This window comes from Zootoca vivipara, chromosome 12, assembly GCF_963506605.1.
Source record: "Zootoca vivipara chromosome 12, rZooViv1.1, whole genome shotgun sequence".
Classification (NCBI taxonomy): domain Eukaryota; kingdom Metazoa; phylum Chordata; class Lepidosauria; order Squamata; family Lacertidae; genus Zootoca; species Zootoca vivipara.
In genome coordinates, this window is record NC_083287.1 from 18,482,253 (window position 1) to 18,504,777 (window position 22,525).

The window sequence follows — 22,525 nt, forward strand, 5'->3', positions numbered from 1 at the left end:
ATCATCCCTAGCTAGCAAGACCAGTGGTCAGGAATGATGGGAGTTGTAGTCCCAAAACATCTGGAGGCACACTGGTTGGGAAACACTGCCTTAGATGAGCCTAGAGACAAGGTGAAACAGTGCCAAGCTAAAGAGCTGTGTTTTAGGAGAGCTGCTGATTCTATATAACTGATAAGCATGAAATAACACAACAAATTAAGGTATGCTCTTCGATGTGAGCATATTTTGTTTGATATAAGGTGAATGATGTAACCTATATAGTGTTAAGATATTGCTACCTACAATATAATACCATGTGTTGTAAGCCTTGATAATGCCGTGGCACATACTGTATGACAAAAGATTTGCTTTGTTTTGAAACGTGGAACAGTATGAACAAATTTTATTACAACCTAATTTATGCATCCCATTGCAGATCAAGAGATGTTTGCAAGTGCTAATCAAGTAGACGCCATCCCAGATAAAATCAGGGAGTATGTCAAGAGCGATTGCCTTTTACATAGCTATTGGAATTGCTTCTTGTGTACAGGGTATTGTAGGGCAGTGGAGACATCCCGGATTTTAACCCTGCCAATGTCATCCTGGAGATGATGATCTTTAACAAAGGACATTAAAATTGAATGTGTTAACAGTATTGTTGGACCACCCTTTTCCCGTGGCAATTGATCCACAAATAGCGTACTGGAGCTGGCCCTTAGGGAAAAAAGAACAACTCGGAACTAAAAGCAACTGCAGATTCTTTAGTTTTATGCAAGTTCAGAAACATGCAGAGCTGACCTGGGTCCACTGCACAAGGAGCATTACAAGAAGTGCATGTTATCAGCCACAGTGTTTTTTTTTTATTGAGTGCTTTAATAATACAAGTGTACATCAACTGATCCACAGTCAAAAGTGGCAGGTCCCTAAGAAATTTACAAGCACTTTTCTTTTAAGTAAATCAAAATACGTATCATCTGGTTCAACCCAGCAGCCTAGTGTTTGGGAAAAGAGCAGGCTGGTGTTAAAACACAGTCTTAGTAATGCACAGTGATTCTTAAGTTTTATGCTTTTTTTTTTAATACAAAACCGGTTCCCAGTAACATGCACCCACCATTAAAGACTTCCGTACAAAAAAATAACCCTAAACACTACATTTAAGTAGAAACAATATATAGTTCTGAGTTTGTTTGCTTGTTTTTTTCCTCCAAAGACACAACAAAGAAAAAAATACATTAATACAAAGCTTTGTGACAAAGCTCTATACTATTACAGCTCCAACATTCCTTGCACTGTAACCCCAAATTCCCAATCTATATTTTAAAGATACAGTTTTCAAGTTGAACAGAAAATAAAATATAAGAATAAAAATAAAGGGGGGGGGAAGGGAAAAGGGCAATCAACTTTGTCACAAAATGCTTCCAAACGTAATAAAAATAAGAAGGGGAGGGCTATTGATGCACTTGGTGAATGTGCTTGCACAGGTCCAGCATGTTCCACAGCAGATTCCTATGTAGCGTATCTCTTGGTCCACTGTCTGGCCATTCTGTCATGCTCTGCTCTGTTTGTCATATACTGAGTAGCAATACTTCCAACCAGGGGGTCAGCTGTAAAGGGAGAAAACCAGTCAACCAATTGCCATGCCATGAATTGTTCACTCTGGCCACAATGCAAAAGCAACAGCACTCAAGATCCCAGATCTGAATGTTAGAATAAAGGAATAACACTGACTGAGAAGGACTGTGCCCTATCATCTGTGCCACAGACAGAAACCAAACTGACCCCCCTGCTTCTGGAGGGTGTTCTAATCACGATACTCCATGGTACATGTAGTTTGCAACAAAGCTCTCTGGAGCTGGAACTATCACCTTCTACGTTACTTTGCAAAGTGCTATGCACACTTATGGTACACTACCTCCAATAAATAATAAACCGGTATATCTGATATGACCCAACCCTACTTGCATTTCTGATGGGCAGGTAAATGAGACAGCCTTCATTTGGATGCAGGAGTGACTCGTGGTTTCATGGAGACCTCAGTGCCTCGCCTCTTTACCACCAAATGGCCAGTGTGCCGTTTGGTGGGTTTAGGAGCAAAACTTCCACTCTACCTGTCCTAATGCAAATCCAGTGTTCCCCCACCCCACCCCAAGGCTCCCTTACCCTTTTTGCCATTTTCAACAATGCAAAATTTGAAGGCTGAAACACCAGCAAACTTCATGCATGCACCTTTCACTCCCATGCCAAACTGTAAATGGGACAGGATACAAGGGATCTCATTCTCATGGCGTCACTTTTTTCAAATTAAGAACAACAAAAACAACATTATTTATAACAATAATTAATAATAATGCAGATGCTATCATTTTATAATTTCTTATTACTCTATCACAACCACTTCATTTATTTCTTCCGCCAAGGTAGAAAGGGTGGGGTGTGTTATTGTTTTGCTGTTTTGTTTTACTTATTTCCTTGTTTTTATCCTGTATTTCATTCTGTGAACTGCCCTGATATCTTATGATGAAGGGCTGTATATAAAGCTAATAAAATCAATGAATAAACAAACAAACAAACAAACACACAGCAATAAATCCACCAAGTTGCTTGCTAGAATCAGAAAGCAGTTAACTACAATTTGCTCCCTGATGGTGCTGACACAGTTTACAAGTCAAATCTCACAACACTTGTTTAAAAGGGACAAGCATGTGCCTCCCTTGAGTGATCAGAAATAAAAGGTTGGCAATGTAAAGCCAGAGAGGGAAGATCTTCTCCTCTACATCTTTTGCAGATTGCCGCAAGAACGTCAGAAGTTTCAGGAGCAAATACCTCTTTTTCATTTCCTCAGCACGGCTTGCTTGAGAAGAACAGCGGTGCTTGCCAATGAAGCTGCAGCTGCGCGTCAAACTCAGTTTAATCACTGCGTATGGCTGGAGGTTAATTAGCTGCCATTCTTATTACTATTTGTTGTTCTAATGAAGATTTGCATAATTCCAAGCCTAATGGATAACTGATACATGTCCCCCCCCCTTTGCGAGGGAAAACCTGCATGTTTTGTATTTATATTTTTGTGGAAGCACTCGCTGTTGCCTTTCCATTTGACCTGATCTACTTCTGCCCATTAGATGAGTAGTGAACAAAGAGCACAAGGTTGCTTATCATTGCAGGGCCCCCGCCAGGTTTCTGCCTTTAAAGTGGGCTGGGGCAGGCTAAGATGAAGGGAAGACGGAGGGCACTGAAAATTGCTTCCAGCTGACAGAGAACAGAGAACACTGTGTGTGTGTCTGTGTTTTCTGAGATGTGCCTGGGGTATTCTCAAAGCAATTCCCCCACTGAAAGAAAAAAGGTAGTCAATTTGCTTCTCCATGTTCAAAATCAGATTACAAAGCATGACTAATCTGACAATTTGTTAAAATTGCACCAAACCTATACTGGGTCTAAAAGAAATGGGCCTAAAGCCAGAAAACAGCACTGCAAGAAAAAGATTTTTTAATGAAAAAAAAATTCCATCATGCCAACGTGAGTTCTCCCTTAAAAGCCCCTGTATAAATCTGTTTTGGTTTTAAAAAAGAAACACCATCCCATGAATGCACAATTGTTATAAACAAAGAAATGATCCAGGCAAGAAAGGAAAAATTTGAAGAAAGCATTTCGTATGAACTTGGCATTAAGTAGTCAGACAAACCAAGCTCACACCAGCCGTAGAGTATTAATTCCATCATTCCTATGAGCAGTTTAAACGTAAATTAAGGATTGAGAAACTGGGTTAGTTCACATTACATGGTAGAACCCCTGGCTTGGATGTTGACTCCTCCCTGCATGAGCTCTGTTTAGTTAGTAACTTCCTCATTTGCAGCAAACCACAACTTGACCTTGTGTCCCAAACGATAAACTATGGTTTGTGCTCACCCTGCTAAACCAGGATTGTACACCAAGGTTGATTCTGGTGTGCTGCAGATCATCAATGCATCATTAAACTCTGTTTTGCTGCAAATCAGAAATTAACTATTTAAGTAGAATGCAGAAAGGGAGGAAGAAATTAAGGAGAATGTGTGACTCCTGAGCTTGTTCCCTAGTGAAACCATGTTTGAGCCATGGTATTAAATTAAGAGAAAGAATTAAACTCCAGGGTGGCTGAATCAGCAGAAAATCTTTTCAGTGCAAAAAGCAATTCAATTGATTTGTGGGTGATTTCCCCCCAACACCAGATAGAAAAATCAATAGCTGCTATCTTTACCATCGAAATGTATCAAGTACACATTATTGCAAATAAAAATATGTTACTGACTTAAATAGATTTCCGTATTGATAGCAAAACAGACAAACTCCTCCATCTATTAATATTTTTGACAGCTGACACTGAATGAATAGGGATGTCACTCCCCGCCCCCCTGCACTTTAACAGGAGCCTGAAATGTAACAATTAAGCAGGAAAGGTTTTTCCCAGCATGCTCAATTTCTTCATTCCAGATTTTTGTTAAAAACACAATAGCAGGGCTAGGCAAAAGGCTCAACTCTGTGAATGCACTCAGTCTAAATTGCATTCATTACCTGCAACACAAGTATTTTTGGTTAACCATTTACTAATCTAAATCACTGTAGTAACTCTTCATGGATAACTGAAGATGTAAATCTGTTATATCACCATCCAGCGCAGAACTCTTACCAGGGTTGCAGTCTGTAAGAAGTGAGCAGATGGAAAGAAGGACTTTAGATATGGTTAATGCTGGACTCCAGTTGTCTTTTAAAATATCCAAGCAAATCACTCCTTGACTGTTAATATTACAATGATAAATTCTTGTCCGAAATGTGACCTGGGGAAAAACAACAATTGAGTAGATATTAAATATATGCTGCTATTTATAATAAATCAAATATATACTGCTATTCGTAATAAATACAACTTGCTTCAAACGGTTTTTCATTTTGTGTTTTAATGTTGTAACCCAGCCTGGGATCTTAGGGTGGAAGCATAGCTGCCAAGTTATCCCTTTTTTAAAGGGATTTTCCCTTATGCTGAATAGGCTTCCTCGCGAGAAAAGGGAAAACTTGGCAGCTATGGGTGGAAGGCAGGGACTAAACAAACCAACAATTATCCACGCTAATAAAGATTTCCATTCCATTCCATCATATAAACAAAAAGCTATCTAATTTGTCCAAGTTCTGGCCCTTACATAGTCAAAACAGCACCATTCTCATACAAGAGGGAGGTATCAGCAGGCTTAGGGGGACCCAAATGTTTGTAGATGTAGAAGCAATTTTTAGAAGAAAACGTGTGTGTCTGTCTGTGTTGGGGGAGGAGTCAAAGCAGCCCAATGTGTCCTGAGTGTGCTTAGCATGGATTGCTGACTGACTGTTGACAGGAAAAAGCATAGAAACAGGTGGGTGGAATGGAAGAGAGCAGGACTCTCTGCACTGTGACTGGTCCCACATGGTATCACCGAGACCTGATTGACTTGAACATGTAGTTGGGCCATTTTGTATCACTGGACCCAAACATTGGAATACTCTTTCAGCAGAGATATATGCTGACTTTCAAGTGTCTCCTGAAGACCTTTTGTTGCTAACGGGCCTATGCAGCTATTTATACTTTATTGTTTAGCCAGTCATCTTAATGATTATTTTGTATTTAATAATAATAATAATAATAAGAAGCGTAATAATAATTTATTTTTTATATCCTGCCCATCTGGCTGGGTTTCCCCAGCCACTCTGGGCGGCATCCAACAAAATATTAAAATACAATAGTCCGTAAACATTTAAAGCTTCCCTAATCAGGGCTGTCTTCAGACGTCTTCTAAAAGTCTGGTAGTTGTTTTTCTCTTTGACATCTGACAGGGCGGGTGCCACTACCGAGAAGGCCCTCTGCCTGGTTTCCTGTAATTTGGCTTCTTGCAGCGAGGGAACCATATTGTTTTTATGGTGCTTCCATAGAATTATAGAATTGTAGGGACCCCGAGGGTCATCTAGCCAAACCCCCTGTAATGCAGGAATCCTGCCCACAGCTATCCCTGGGTCGGCTCAAACCACCAGCCTTCTGGTTAACAGCCATTGTGCCAGTTGCATATATTATTGTACACCACCATGATGTTTCATATAATAATAATAATAATAATAATAATAATAATATATAATAATATTTATACCCCGCCCTCCCCTGTCAAAACCGGGCTCAGGGCGGCTGACACCAACAAAACCAACAAAACGTGGGAGCTGGCTGAATGTAAACATTATAATAATAACCAAGAAGGAAATATAATATAAATATTATAATCCCATATAATATGTTTTGTATTTGTCTATTGCTGCCTGCTTTGTATGTCAGTATATATTTGTCTGGGTCTCGTGGCGTAGGCAAGTGAGTGGGTTGTTGGTTGAGGAGATGAGACTGAATTATGGGGGTAGCTGCAGAGCGGATCAGAGGTTGTGTTAGAAGACTGATGTTTGAGTATCTTATGTAAGAGTATGCTTGAGAGGAACTGAGTGGAATGCACTTTTAGATGTAGTTACATTAAGTTGGGTTTATGGTTGTATAGGGGGCTGGGAATTGAATTGGATTGGCTTGCTTAACTTTATGATGGATTGCACATATGGTGGGTTGGAAAGAGTGGTTTCATTTTTCATTCAATTGGTTGCTAATTACATTGTTTCAAAATGTGGCATCTTTATTTTATTTTTTCACAGATGACTTTCATTTGTGATGTTTCATTTTTGATGTTTCAGAAGATATTTTGATGAGTTGTTAATTATGTTGTCCTAATATGTGAAATGTTCATTGTATTTTTATAGTTGATGTTGTTTTAGGGGATGCCCTAATTACCTGTTAATTGTAGTGCTCTATAATGCCCATTTTTCGAAATTATTTTTTAGTATTTGATGTTTATTATGTCTTAACATATGCTGGAAATTGCTTATATTCTGTCTGAGTAAATAGTTACATAGTTTAATATAAATAATACAATTCAATATGAATAGTGCAAAATTGAATGTAGATTAAATTAAAATGGGGGGGGGGAGGGAGGGATACTTTTAACTATCCTCAAAGGCATAGTTTTGTATATCCTAGATGCTGAGTGACCTTTAGGTTCTTGCATGTCATGTGGTGTAGGACATACACTTTTTCACAAATCCTCAGCTCCAGACAGTTTCTCTATAGAATCAAGAGATGACAATGTCAACTCAGACTTTGTGAACTCTAGTTGCATGAAACACCATGATGTCTTCAAATGGGATTTGACATAGCAGGCTTTTAAAACAACAAAGAAGCAAAGTCTAATGCATAACAACCCTAACATTGCAAATACTTTTGAAAGCCATTGTTTTATTCCCCTCCACCCCAATTTTGGAAAAATGCCAGAATCTAATCCAATTTTAAAACATTCCCCCATCTTTGATCACTTGCACAAACCTACGGTTTTTGACTTTATTTCTTGGAGAACTCCCTTAAAATATGTACACAGTACAGTGAAATCTTATATATGTCTATTAGTATGTAATTCCACTGTGTTCATTGGGTCTTGCTCCCAGGGATGCATAGGACTGCAGCCTTAATGTTTAAAAATAGTTATAATGAAGGAAAGAAAGGCAAACCATGAGCAATAAGCAAGGTTTGTTCTTGAATTATTTGTCAATTCTGTCTAATAAGATTGGATTCTGGGTCTCTGACATCACCTGACAGACATTGGATCATAATGGTCATTATTTCTTCATATAATTTTCAAAGCAGCCATGCACCTTTGTAAGTATTTTGTACATTTCCTTTTGTACATAATAAAATTCTACACGTGTATCAAAATTGGTTCTGAAACTACTTATTTTTCAGTATAAATTATTAATTTTACTCATTCCTTACCTTAGGTGGTTTAAAAGGATAGTCTGGTGAGAAGGTAATATCGAGGAAAAAAACTCCTCCCTCATACACAGAACCTGGAGGCCCAAGTATAGTTGATCTCCATTCATAAATGTTGTCTCCCTTAGGTCCAGCACTGTAAAATAAAGCACAGCATATTTAATAACTGAAAAATAACACTTGTGCAGCACATATACTTTTCATAACTATTGTTTTCACATTTTTGGACCTGTTTATAATTTACTGTGTATATGACATCATTTTCTGTACCCTAAAGTACGTTTTCCCAGCCCCAGAAACAGGTGTTAGACATTCTGTATTTCTTTACATTGTCATTCACGTTATCAATTTCTGTTTCCTTTTTTTATTAAAAAAAAAGACCAGTTAATACATTCTCTATTAATATACCTTGTCATTCACCTTATCACTAGGTGGCATTGTAATAACATTATTTTGAAGGATATGCTACTATAAAGCTTTGGCACCACGACAAACAACATTGTTTCTGGACACCTAAGCCATTCCAGTAACAGATGACTTCTTTATTCCTTAATTATGATACTATGTATTGAATGTAAAAACAAACACAAAGAAAAATGATTTTTCTCTGTCTCTCTAACACACATATTATCAGCTAAGATGTTCCTAATGTACACAGCACTTAAGCACAGGTGGCAGGCATCATGACAAGCAACATTTTAAAATAGATATCTAGATCATTCTAGCAACAGGCGGCTACGGTATCCCACAATGATTACATAATGCACTGAGAAGTGGAAACTAAGCTCAAGAAAGAATGCTCAGACCAGTTAAATTATGAAAGATGTTGTCTATAATAAACACAGGTGTAAACAAAAAATAAATTAAAAATCCTTTCCAGTAGCACCTTAGAGACCAACTAAGTTTGTCATAGGTATGAGCTTTCGTGTGCATGCACACTTCTTCAGATACAGGTGGATAAACCAAATCCATACACACCTTACAAACTCTTTTCTGATTAATACAACTTACATCTAAAACTCACGTTCTTGTAATAAAAGGTAAAGGAAACACAGAAGTAAGTTTAGAAAACAGCAAATTCTCTCTCTCACACACAATTATGTGGTAATTTCAGTCTAAGTATCAAGTCTCTCCCTTCCCCAAGTTTACACTTTGAGGGCAAAAATTTAAGAAACAGCATAACTTGTTGCTACCCCCCCCACAACTATGCACATTATACTCATTACATACAGCCAAACTATGAAAACCAGAGCCCCATGAATACACTGAATCATAACACTTTTTTTAAAAAAACACCATCTTTATTTTTATTTTATAAAAAAAATGTAATGAGAGTCTGTAATAATGAAAAACATTCAAAATACAGGAGGTGCAGCAAGAAAACTGCTGGTACATTTGCAATGCTAAGCAGGGTAGGGTCCAATATGGTTTCAAATTGGATGGGAAACCCCATGTTGAGATTCCGGCATTGCATGGGGTTGGACTATATGACCCTCAGGGTACCTTTCTACTCATTTAAACGAATGAATACCCATGCTGGGTGTGGCTGATGAGAGTTGTAGACTAATGGGAACCTGTAGTATCACAAGTTAAATTACACTGTGTTTCTGATGGATGCTTTCACTTATGACACTATTCACAATAGACAATAATGCTGTAACTATATTTAACTATAGTTATTCCTATAAAATATATGTTGACATTTGCAAGGACAGTGTTCTTGTGAAAAACTAACATCTGTCTACTTTAGGATTCACGGAAACTTGGGTCTGCAGTTGTTTTTGGACTACAACTCCCATCATCCCTAACTAGCAGGAACAGTTGTTAGGGATGATGGGAATTGTAGTCCAAAAACAGCTGGAGACCCAAGTATGGGAAACCCTGGTCTACTTTCAAGCTTTTCAGACCAAGAACCTGCATTCAATGCCAAACTGCAATGTATTCATTTTTTTTTAAAAAAAACACCCAGATACAAAGGAAGCGGGTGTCCTATATTTTTAATATTTCAAACTGAAGAGAAATTTTGTAAAGTGTGCTTTTCATGCATGGTGGAAATACCTATAGAAAAATATTTTCTCTCTCCCCTTTGGGAGGGAGGGACATAAATTTAATGAAATCCCACACAACCTCAGAGGACGAAAACAGGGAGGGTGTCATTAGTGCAACACATGTCAAATCTGGGCAAGACCCAAGTATCCAGTGGAAGAGCAATGGTTCAAACCAGGGATGCTAACTCTTTTCAGCCTAAGGGCCACACTGACCCGCAGCCAACCCTATGAAGGTCACATGATGAAGCAGGGGTGGCCAAAGTGCAAAGGTATGCACATCTGAAGTCAAAGTTATCATTCATTATTATTACTAGTGTATCCTTAAATTCATTAGGTTATCAGTTCACTAATTCATTAAGGAAGACCTTCTCCACACACTTCCTCCATTGCAATCCAGATGATTCTTTCCATTTACTACTTATTAATGAACTATGAAGAATTTGTGCACCCAACTCCCCCACTCTCCCTCCAATAATTTATGCTGCCTTCAGCATAGGCCAGGGGATGCTTACTGGTAGTTCTCTCTTTTTTGAAGTTGCCACCCGCTTTTTAAAAATCGCTGGCTTGCTCTGCGCCACCCCATAACCGTCCCTGATGCCTGCCGAAGAAATACGATCTCTCAATGCTCTCAGTAAGTGCTTCGTGTAGCTTTGGCTGCTCTCAAGAATGATTGCAAGAGATTTTATCTCTTTGGCAGGCGTCAGCCTGCAGAACCTGATGGACGCAGACTTTCTTAAGGGCTGCGGAAGTGCTCTTAGCAAGGAAGTAGAAGCTCTCAATATGGAAGTAGTAGCTGCTGCTTCGAAAGGGGTTGCAAAGGACTTTAGGGTATTTATCCTCCCCCCCCCCCAAAAAAACCTCCCACAACTGAACATACCAACAAAAGTTTTGGCGGATGAATAAACATTTTCTGGGCAACTTGATATTGTTTCCCAGTTGGCGAAACATATGGCGGCTTACATATTCAAAAGGTTATTTTCCAGTTCTGACTACTGTAATCAGAACCGCTGCTTATGTGGTCAGGAAATCCAAGGTTTAAATCACATAACTTTTTGCACAATCTTGGGACAGTACTGTCACTGTTGAGCTACAATTTGGCCCCATAACTGAGCTCCTGATGAAGGACAGACAAAAGGCAGCCTCATTATCTAGTGCCCCCCCCTTGCTTCAGTCTTAAATTAATGCAGTAACTCTGCTGCCAACCTAGCAGTCCTGCCAACCTAGCAGTTCGAAAGCACGTCAAAATGCAAGTAGATAAATAGGAACCGCTACAGCGGGAAGGTAAACGGCGTTTCCATGTGCTGCTCTGGTTTGCCAGAAGCGGCTTTGTCATGCTGGCCACATGACCTGGAAGCTATACGCCGGCTCCCTCGGCCAATAATGCGAAATGAGCGCGCAACCCCAGAGTCGGTCACGACTGGACCTAATGGTCAGGGGTCCCTTTACCTTTACCTAACTCTGCTGAAAGTCTCCCAGAGAACCTGGTTACAGAGCGGCCAAAAATACTGCAATTTTTTAAAAACAGAACAAAATTGACGGTTATTATTTTAAATAAACAAAAAACAAGCCCTAATAACCTCTTAACAGAATGTGCTGATTTTAATTCCTCTTCTAAACAATCTGTAGTCCTAATTACTAAAATTATCACTAATTTTGCCATTGATTTTTGTGGTCCCCGCTTATACAGCTACCACCACTCTTTACTCTCTGCTGATATCTAAGGTACAAGGTTCTTGCTAATGAACATTGTAAAATTGTATTCTTTTTCTGGAAGTGGAGGGGAATATGCTTTAAAAAACCAAACATGAATCAGTAATCAGTAAGTGTAATCTACCTTGATACTATATTTCTATTTAGTATATAATTAGTAGCAGGATCTTCTGCTGCAATGTATACTTACACTAACATTAACGGAGAATTGTCCCCCCTCTTTTAATTACTATAATTCAAGATTGATGAATAAAATATTTATGTCTAAATCATTATTTCACTTTGTTCCTAAGTGAAACCTTCTTCTATTTGAAAGATTTACAATATGCCTCTAGCTTTGTTGTCCACCAAGATAAATGAATAATATCAGATATTATTGTCAGTCAAGACTAATGGTGGTTCTGTTGCGAACTGCTGCTCACTATTATTCAGCAGAAAGAAGTAAGATTCGATTTAGCCACAATATGGCATTATATTTTCAGGGCATTTCTTATGAAATAGTACCAGCTACAACTGTAATAATACTATTGCAATAATGTACTCAATAAGCAGAGTGTAAAAAATAACTATATCCAGAACAGATGAAGGCTTTTGGCTATGTTCCATGCCTTGCAATATAACCAAGGCATGCAATTATCACATGGCATCATGTCGTGTTCAATGCTCAACTATTCATTTTGTGTGCTGAAAGTTAATAAAACCCTCTTAACTGTTATTCCTTAGGCTCCCTTCAATAAAATATCCAAGTGCATGATTTCTTGCATATAACTGAATGATGACTACTGTTTAAAGCAGTGTATCAGTTCATTAGTCATGGTATCTGCATTAATTTTCTGTAATAGCTGATAACGTTTCACAGATTTCTAAATGGCATACTTTCCTTATAAAGTGGGATGCTGATCTTATTGTATTATGAAATCTTTTAAGGAAGGATTAGAAAACATTTTTTTTAAAGGGAAAACTGGTCTTTTTAGACAATTGAAACAGACACAGCATTGCCATTCATTCGCATCTGACAATGTCTATATCAGGAAACTACCTGCCAAATGGAATTTAATTTACCCAGTTCTCAGTTTGCATTAACCTTTGAGTAATAAAGCACAGCTGAGACTGCTGTAAGAAATAAACTAGAGAATTAATAATGAAAGGGACTTCTGCCATCCATGGAAATACCAATCACAACTTGTCTGGGAAGGTTTAATTGTTACTGAACCAAAAAGGTGGCTAACGGTACTCTTTATCAACCTAAAAAAATGGATATGCCACAGCCATAGCAGAATGTCTGTTCACCAGGGGGTTAGATGATCTGGGTGTCCCTTTCAACGCTACAATTCTATGATGTCAACTACATTGCCTGACTGCAGCTTGCTCTTGTGACAATTCATTTATCCCAGTATGCAAGAAGGAGAAACACACACAGTGGAAATGGAAATGGAAATGGTATTAACTATGGACTAAGGCAGAGGCTTTTAAACTGTGGTCGCCAACCTAGTGCCCAGAAATCTCCACATAGTCACACCTGGACCCACGCCAATAGCAAAAATGCATCTGGTGAATTTCGAACATTGATCCAAAGATACCAAATATAACATTCTGTTTCAGGGATTGGGACCCCATGGCCCTTTAGATGTTGCCAGACTACAACTCCCAGAGTCCTTGAGCACTGCCGACTTTGGCTTGGGCTTGATGGGATTTATCCATAGGTTCCATAGTCATGTTCTATTTCTGTCTTTTTTCAATCCATGTTATCACTGAAAGAAGCGAAGTAACTGGCATAAAACATGCCTTTAAATATACTTGCTGTTTTTCTTGCTTCTCAACTTTCCTCCTCAAAGCCTCAATGTTAAATGCAATTAAATGCTTTTACTCTTTGCCAGTTCTGTCTGCTTCTCACAGCCCACTTATTGTCAGGCCCAGCAGGGAGCTGCTATTAATTGGCAGATGCTGAAACAAAGGCATGGTCCAAATAGCACAAGATCTGTTGCTCCTACCTTGGGCTACTCTGGCTTTGGTCTGCTTGCTCCAGCCTGTCCTTGCAAATCAGCATTCAAGGGCCCAGAGGCAGGGCATATTTCCAAACAGGTAAGGTTGAGGTTGGAGTAAGGGAGGGGCATAGTCAGGGACAGCTGGGTCAAATTCAGGTACAGCCAGTAAAGCAGGCCAGGTTGGACCAGACTGCTCAGCCTGAAAAACCAAGCATGGGACAACAGTTATTGGTTCCTTGGGTCACCTATTCCAGAGGGGCTTCAGAGCATGAGTGTTGCTAAATTGCAGAAGATTTCAGCCCAATTATTCCACCTGCACGACAGCTGCTCTGGTAGCACAGTCCCATATTCCAAACCCTCAGCGCCTTACACAGATATTGTGGAAAACCAGTTGCAGCTGCAGCCAAAGATCTTAGGACTGGAGAGATGGTTGGTAAGAGAACTTTGGATGAAGGAAATGCTTAATTCCACACTGTATTTCATTCCTCAATGCTTTGGGAAAGTATATTAAGATGGAGATTTTTAAAAAAGTGCTGATGCCTGGTAAACTGGTAAAGAGGCCAGGATTGAGAAGAGGAAACCTGGAAGTGTGTGTGTTTGTAGTGAAAAGATTATGGATTCCCACTTTATACTGGCAACCATGCACTGGAGAGCAACCCCCTCTCAAATTCTAAGTGTATGGAGGAGGTTTTAGTGGTTGAGTGGTGAGAGAAAAACTCTGAAGATGATCCAAGATACTTTCTTTTCTTCCCGTATTTGAAGACTCAGTCCTGGTACTGAAAATATTGGGCTCCCACCGTCTTCCAAAGCAACTACTCTATTCCGAACTTAAAAATGGAAAGCGTAATGCTGGTGGTCAACAAATGAGGTTTAAAGACTCTCTCAAGGCAAATCTTAAAAAAAAAGTAGTATAAACACTGACAACTGGGAAATACTGGCCTGCGAGCACTCCAATTGGAGAACAGCCTTTACCAAAGGTGTCATGGACTTTGAAGACACTCGAACTCAGAACGCAAGGGAGAAACGTACTAAGAGGAAGGCACGCTTGGCAAATCCACACCATGATCAACTCCCACCCAGGAACCAATGTCTCCACTGTGGAAGGACGTGTGAGTCCAGAATTGGCCTGCACAGTCACTTACGGACTCATTGTTAAAACCGTGTTTATGGAAGACAATCTTACTCAGCTACGAGTGATTGCCAAAGAAGGAAGAAGAACATTATTGTGGAAACAACTCCACCAGTAGCTCACCATCCAATTCAATGTCCCATCTTTGAAAGGTAAAACCCTAACTGAGGTGGGCCCAGGGTATCTTAGGGAAAAGCTATGCTGTTATCAACGTCCCCATAATTTCAACATCAGCTAAGGAGCTCCTTTGCATTTGGAGACTCCCATTTGCTCACAAGAAGCAGGGTTTTCCTGAATGATTGACTCTGGGACACACGTCTGAAAAGAGACCTGCTGCCAGTCACTGTAAACAATACTGAGCTACAGGGACCTACCTCTGTTTAAGACATTTTCCTCTGTTCTCGTGTAAAAGATTTTCAGTGTTTCAATAATTAATTACTGAATTCATTAAATGCATTTAATAATTTAGAAATACAAATCAATACTAGTACATTTGCACATTTCAAACAGTCCAGTCCTATGAGTATTTATCTGCACCACAGAATTCAATGGGTAAACATGTTTAAGATTGCACTGAAGCTTTCTGCCTATTTTTAAGTTACTGTACTATAGAAGAATTCAAAATAAATAAGCTCCATTCAAAAAGCAGATAGCAATGATTAGCACCACAATTTTTCTTTTGCAATTAATAATGCTTCATTTTCTTCTTTAATGCTTTTTCTCAATTATTAAGCCATTTATACACTCACAATCCCCAAGGGAGTGACAAGACACCGGGCTTCTCCAGAGAAAATTCCCATATGTGCAAGTCCTCTGCAGGAGAATAATTCTATCTGCTTTAACGCAGGAGAATTTAATTGCTCTCTTCTCTGTGTGGACATCTGCCGAATATGCTGAAGCTCCAGCATTTTATATTTCATGTGATTTATACAGCCATTCAATGCTGATTGTGCTGGCGAATAAACCACAGACCTCAGTGAAAGCAAAGAATCATCTCAGCATTTGAAATGATATTATCTTTCAATAGACTGATTCAGATGGACACCAATTTTGAGAAAGGGCAAGCTAATCCTTCTAAGACTGAACTGTCCCAGCTCTTATGTGTGCTGTTGCTGTCAACCTCAGTTAAATTAATCAATTTCAGTAGCAAGACAAAGCTCCCTGCTGTAGATCCAGCTGGAAATGGCTGAACCATAAAGATAAGTCGGTTCATGTAAGCACTGATTAAAGAGTTTAGATGTATCCTTCTAATATTTAGATTGCTCCTTACAAGCTGTAACACAGAATGGAGAGTGTATATATAGCATGAACAGGCAAGATTTTGTATCAGCAATGACTTGTCAGAAATTGCTATCTACAGCTACATGTCTCATAAAATAGATGATATAATCTATTATATATTATATCGTATTCACAGGGGATGCTGAAATAGCAACAAACTGTGGTGTGCCAGTTCCACACATTAATAAAGGTTGCAGTATACTGCCGTCTTGCAGGGTAACCCTGCTCAAAAATACCATGTGGATATTTTAATAGCAAAATACACATAAACAAATACAGGATTCAGAATGCTGCCAAAGAAGCTGACAGGCTAGTTTTGAGAAAGCAGAAGCTTGCAGTTTCCCTCTCATCTGTCTGCCTCCAACCATCCTTTCACCCCCCCCCTACTAATTACTAATTCCAACACTATAATGGTACCAAGATCAGGGGTTATGAGAGTTCTTCTGGGACACGGTAACAAAAAAAAAGGGGGGGGGGGACAAAACACCCAATGCCAATTGCACTCAAGCATTCAAGTCAACTCTACTTAGCAGAGAAGCTTTTGCTGAAAAAGCCACACCTTTGCTCTTTGCAGTATCGGTAAATATTGGAAAAAGCACAATGCTCATTACTTGCAAATGGAAAGTCACCTACAGTTTCAGAACTGTAGTCAATGCTACATTCTGTTTCTCCCCTACACTCCTAAATATCCATACACTATGAGGCAAATTATCAGTTTTTTTGGCAATCTCATTGACTGATAAAATGCATATTTAACTGAAGAGTGGCCCTCATTCCCTCAAAAAGACTAAGAGGCCAAAACAGGAGGTGAACATACCAATAACAACAACAACAACCCACTAACACATCCTGAGCAAGGAAACAAACATTCTGCACCAAGAAAAGATTGGGTCCATGGCCAATATAAATACCTTCTGTGGTGTATACAAGTCCAGACTGCAGGTGGGATGGGTACGCACCAGAGTTAATATAATATATCTTTGTAAACCATTGAAAATATATTCAATTTTATCTTAAATGTAGCTACCTAGGTTAAATATTTTCAGTTTCCTCAATGGCGTGGTTTCTACATAATGTGAAACCAAAGCATGTATTAATGCGACCATGTGAGCTCCCAGGGAGGAAATTACAGCCACTTTACTCCTCTCTAGTTGTTTTGCTCCTGCGCTGTGCTGAGTTAAACCATGAGTTGGCTGGCTTTATCATCTAACCCCAGACTTGAGATTTAGCTCTCTCCAATTCTCTCCATGAGCTGTAAACCAAGAACATTTTTTTCAAAGCTATGGCTTGACTTAGTATGATTCGCAAACCAATGCATTTTAAGCTAGTAGCTTCTTTAAGGAAACCCCTGCTGGAAAGTTACTTATCCTAGACATTGCTCAATAAATACTGTATGTGTGAAAATGTAATCATTAAGATTAGCAAGCTATGTAACTGATTGCAAAAGTCTCCACAGAACTGCATTTTACAATTTCCCTTAACTGATATGTATTTCCCCTAGAAATTACAATGACAATACTACAGATGTTTATTTTAACCAGAGCTGTAATTTGTAGAAAAAAATACCACCTTTTCAAATCAGTCAGTTGGCAGTTTCTTCCATAGGGATTATCATGGAATTAATCCAACTATCAGGTAAATTTAAATATAATATTTTCACTGTTGATATCCAAATAAACAAGGAAAGCATATGTCAAGGCAAAATATGCTGATTTCTGATCAACTCCATGTACATGGTTGGCCACCAATCTTTCTTCACTTGTTTTTTAATAATGTTCTCCAGTCCATTTTGGACTCCATATGAAATAACTGTTATTGTAGCTATGTTTGTTCGTTATTCATCAGAGATTACAAGAACCAGAACCAGGATGACAGCAGGGAGACTGGATTTCTGCTAAAACATGATTAGTGAACCCTGTGGTTCTCCAGGTGAATCTATTATTGGACTAAAACTCCCATTATCCATGGCCATTGGCCATGCTGGCCATATACCTGTGCAAAAGGATCAATAAAAAGGAAACAGAGAGTAACAATAAATGGATAGCTCCTCCAATGTTGGGATATAAAAGGGACCCCTCCTAAATCCGTGCTTTTAAACTTCTTAATAAGTGATTTAGGATTATGGGTGAGCAGTGAGTTAGCCAGATTTGCTTGATGATACTAAATTGTTCACAGTAGTTAAAACACATACATTGTGAAGAGCTTCAAAAGGATCCATCCTTTTGGCAGGAAAATGCAACTCAACATAAAGAAGTATAAAGTGGTGTATGCCAGGGTAAATGAATTGCAATTTCATATATATGCTCATGGGATTTGAACTGGCAGTGACTAGCCAGTAATGAGACCTTGGGGTTGTAGTGGAGAATTCATTGAGGATGCCGACCCAGTGCAGCAGCTGTGAGAAAGCAGAATTGCATGCTTTAATCATTAGAAAAGAAACTGAAAACAAAACTGCCGATATCATAATGCCCTCATACAAATTATGCAACTGCATTTTGAACACTGTACAGGCCTGGTCACCTCTTGTGAAAAAAGGATATTGTAGAGCTGGAAAAGGTTCAGAAATAGATTACCAAAAGGATCAAGGGTATGGAGCAACTCCCCTATGAAGAAATGTTGCAGAATTTAGGATTTTTAGTTTACAGAAACGGATATGGAACAGAAAATAGAAAGTAATTCTTTGCATAGCACATAAAGTATGGAATTTGCTTCCACAAGAGGCACTGATGGCCATCAACTTGCATGGGTGATGATGATGATGATGTTAGGGCAGGTAGGGTCTCAGTTGGTATACCAAATGGAGCTGGTAGACAGCTGCCCTGGACACAGAATTGACCTGCGCCTCTATGGATAGCTGTGAGTCCAAAATAACTCCTAGACTCTGCACCTGGTCTTTCAGGGACACAGTTACTCCATTCAGGATCAGGAAGTCCTCCACACCAGCCCGCCCCCTGCCTCCCAAGCAAAGTACTTTTGTTGGGATTCAACCGCAATCTGTCCATCCTCCAACCGCCTCCAGAAACTCACACAGGACATTCACTGCTATCACTGGTTCAGATTTAAAGGAGAACTGGGTATCATCTGCATACTGGTGGACACCTAGCCCAAACCCCCTGATGATCTCTCCCAGTGGCTTCATATAGATGTTAAAAAGCATGGGGGAGAGGACGGAGCCTTGAGGCACCCCACAAGTGAGAGCCCAGAGGTCTGAACACTCATCCCCCAACACCACTTTCTGGACACAGCCCAGGAGGATGGAGAACCATTTTATAACAGTGCCCCCAGCTCCCAACTCCTCTAGATGGTCCAGTAGGATGTCATGGTTGATGGCATCAAAGGGCACTGAGAGATTCAGCAGGACCAGGAAACAGCTTTCATCTCTGTTGCTAGCCTGTCGGAGATAATCAACCAGCACAACCAAGGCAGTTTCAGTGCCATGATGAGGCCTTAATCCTGACTGGAAGGAATACAAATTGCCCGCATCCTCCAGGTGTGTCTGGAGATGTTCAGCGACCACCTGCTCAATCACCTTCCCAAGAATGGAAGATTTGAGACTGGGCGATAGTTGGCCATGATGGTTGGGTCCAAAGATGGTTTTTTTAAGAAGCAGTTTTTAAGAAGCTTCTTTAAGCAGGTCTGGGAAGACTCCCTCACAGAGAGATGCATTCACCATCCCATGGAGTCCATCATCCAGCCCTGCCTGGCTCACATAGGGGACCCAGCAGTTTCTTCTTATGCTCTTATACTTAATGTCTGTTCTGTATGGAGTTACAAACCTACTGCTCAGAGAATAAATGTATGGAAAAATCTGCAACCCTGACTTTGTGGCCAGGATGGAAACATGAGACTTGATCCAGTATTTCTGTGCCATACCTAAAGCAAGTGAAAAAGAAGCAGTTTTTTTATAAATAAAACAGTGACAATATATCACTATTGCTATTGCATTAGGAAAGTAGGTCAATACCAAACACACAAGGTTTCTCTTCCCCTTCCCTCTTGAGAGACATCTGAAACTTAATAAAATTAGAGATCATCTCCAAACAAAAGTTTTGAACCTGTACAACGCTTCATGTTTTGGCTACATATCGTATTCTGCTTTGGTACATGATCAAGCATGATCAAAGTTAAGCTTTTTTAGCATTTAAGTTTTGTAAATATTATTTCATGGATTTCATTATTCCAAGACAGTACAGTATTTCTGCCAAGAAAGTAGTTTATTATTATATCAACTTGATAGGATTCTGTTTAATTGTTTGACCATGAGTTTTGTTTTTAAAGTTCAGCAGTTCTTTCTAAAACATTAGTTTGGAAAGTTGGAAATGAGCCAGAGGCTGATGATGGGGGGACGCGGGTGGTGCTGTGGTCTAAACCTCTGAGCCTAGGGCTTGCCGATTGGAAGGTCGGCGGTTTGAATCCCTGTGACGGGATGTTCAGTCCCAGCTCCTGCGCACCTATCAGTTTGAAAGCACGTGGTGGGAAGCCGCTGGGAAGGTAAACGGCGTTTCTGTGCGCTGCTCTGGTTCGTCAGAAGCGGCTTAGTCATGCTGGCCACATGACCCGGAAAAACTGTTTGTGGACAAACTCCGGCTCCCTTGGCCTATAGAGCGAGATGAGCACTGCAACCCCAGAGTCGTCCGCGACTGGACCTAACAGTCAGGGGTACCTTTACCTTTACCAAATAAGCAATTCCTTGAAATCTAAGCTGCCACTTTTTTCAGTGGTTTAGACTGTATTTTGCTATCTAGTTCCCTGGTAGTATACCCCAATGAACTCAATGGAAATTACTTTTGAGTACCAGATTTCAGTGTAAAATACTATGCATATTTTTAAGGTGTAAAGTGCTGTGGGGTCTGTGTAGAATGCAGCATATAATCTAAATTAATAAATTAAGAAAATATAACCTATTTTGAGAAGCATAACAAGATGTGTAAAGGATCCTACAACTCATCAAGTATGCCACTTTTGAAAATAATTTTAAGAATATAATCATACTCATATAATTGTAGAGTTGGAAGGGGCCAGGAGGGTCATCTAGTCCAACCGCCTGCAATGCAGGAATCTTTTCCCCAACGTGGCGTTTGAACCCACAAACCCTGAGATTAAGAATCTCATGCTCTACCAAGTGAGGTACGTATTAATGCCCACAATTAAGATTTGAAGCACTATTAAAGCTTAACTTTAATTTTGTGAGTAAATGAAACATTCCCAAACTGGGAAGAAAATCTTTTCATACTTTCAAATATAGCTCTCTCCTTGTGTGTGAGGGTGAACATTTCTGTTATTACCAGTAGAATAATGTATAATATAAAAGATTATACCCCGGGGCATATTGTACCACTAGTGGATAAAAATGGCTGAACTCAGCTTTAGGGGAAAGAAGTGAGTGATAGATGAATCTCATTTTCTTTAAAGATAGAAAAGACCCAGAGGATTTAAATTATAGAGGTCTACAATTCTGTTAAACACAGGCTTGAATGTCTTACCAAAAATTGCTGCCCTGCACTCTGAATCTTTACTAGAGAAATCTATTTATTCCAATCAAACAGCTCTTATTTATTAAAAAAAAGTCCTTGACAGCTTCTTCACTGTGTCTTCTTGGAATGGCTGAATCCTCTGCTTTAGTATCTCATGATGCAGCAAATATTGAGGCTCAGAGGTGGTATTGATCTTAGACAATGAACTAGGACACGTACGAACCAAGAAGAAATTGCTTCTCTATCCCCCGTCCCAATAAGGAAACTAATGTTAATGATCTGGTGCCTTATCAATGGCTAAAGGTATCACGACTTCATGCAGCCAGAAAAATATATTGTAAACTTCCAGGTTTGGGGTGTGTGGGTGGTGCAATACTGTAACATGTGATAGGAATGTTGTGCAAAAGCTGTGTAACTTCACCATGAAACCTTTCCTTTTTTATGATGGTTTATAACTTTATGGTGCTGCACTGCCAGCTGAGCCTGAAAGTAGCATTTGCAAGCTGTATGTGGAACTGTAATGTCTATTGGAACTTTGTTTTTATATATTTTACAACTTGCATGCTTCTGTGCGCAACTGAAACTTCACAACCTTGCTGCTGTGTGGGTAAGGATGCATACTTGGGTGAGAAATGTGGGGTGGGAGTGGGGAAATAAGTGCTTCCACAATATCACCCGGGTTCTGATAAACTATCCTGTGTATCTTCTCACTATATTTATATTTGCATTATTGAAGGCTTCTCTCATCCTATAATAATAAAACAACTGATTAGATTGTGAGCTATCAGAAGAGCTACTTGCCTATTTTCCTGGGACAACGTAAAATCCCATTTATGAGCTTCACTGAAGTTTTTCTGATGCAATGTTCAAGTAAGGCTGCTTAGGATCACAGTCTGCATCTGCTTTTTAATGTTTTTATTTGTGTGTTTTTACCCTCCACTGTTCTTGCTTTGTATTCTACCTACACTCAGTCGTACTGGAACTTTTATCTCAGCACAACATGATATCCTTCTGTTTAATAGAGAGATTGAAATGGCAATCAATCGCACTGAATGTTTTTCTAATCTTGCTTATCG

At 39.4% G+C, this 22,525-nt stretch overlaps 1 protein-coding gene across 1 annotated transcript in view; it reads right to left on the reverse strand.

Moving 5' to 3' along the window:
- Positions 1-727: 727 nt before the first annotated feature.
- LOC118091682 (ubiquitin-conjugating enzyme E2 E2) overlaps positions 728-22,525 on the reverse strand; it is a 124,317-nt gene continuing 102,519 nt past the window's right edge. The window contains exons 4-6 of the mRNA XM_035128878.2: positions 7,826-7,958; positions 4,640-4,787; positions 728-1,583 (exon numbers count right to left, since the gene is read on the reverse strand). Coding sequence (XP_034984769.1) covers positions 1,486-1,583; positions 4,640-4,787; positions 7,826-7,958 — 379 coding nt within the window. The 3' untranslated portion in view covers positions 728-1,485. The remainder of the gene's footprint in view (positions 1,584-4,639; positions 4,788-7,825; positions 7,959-22,525) is intronic.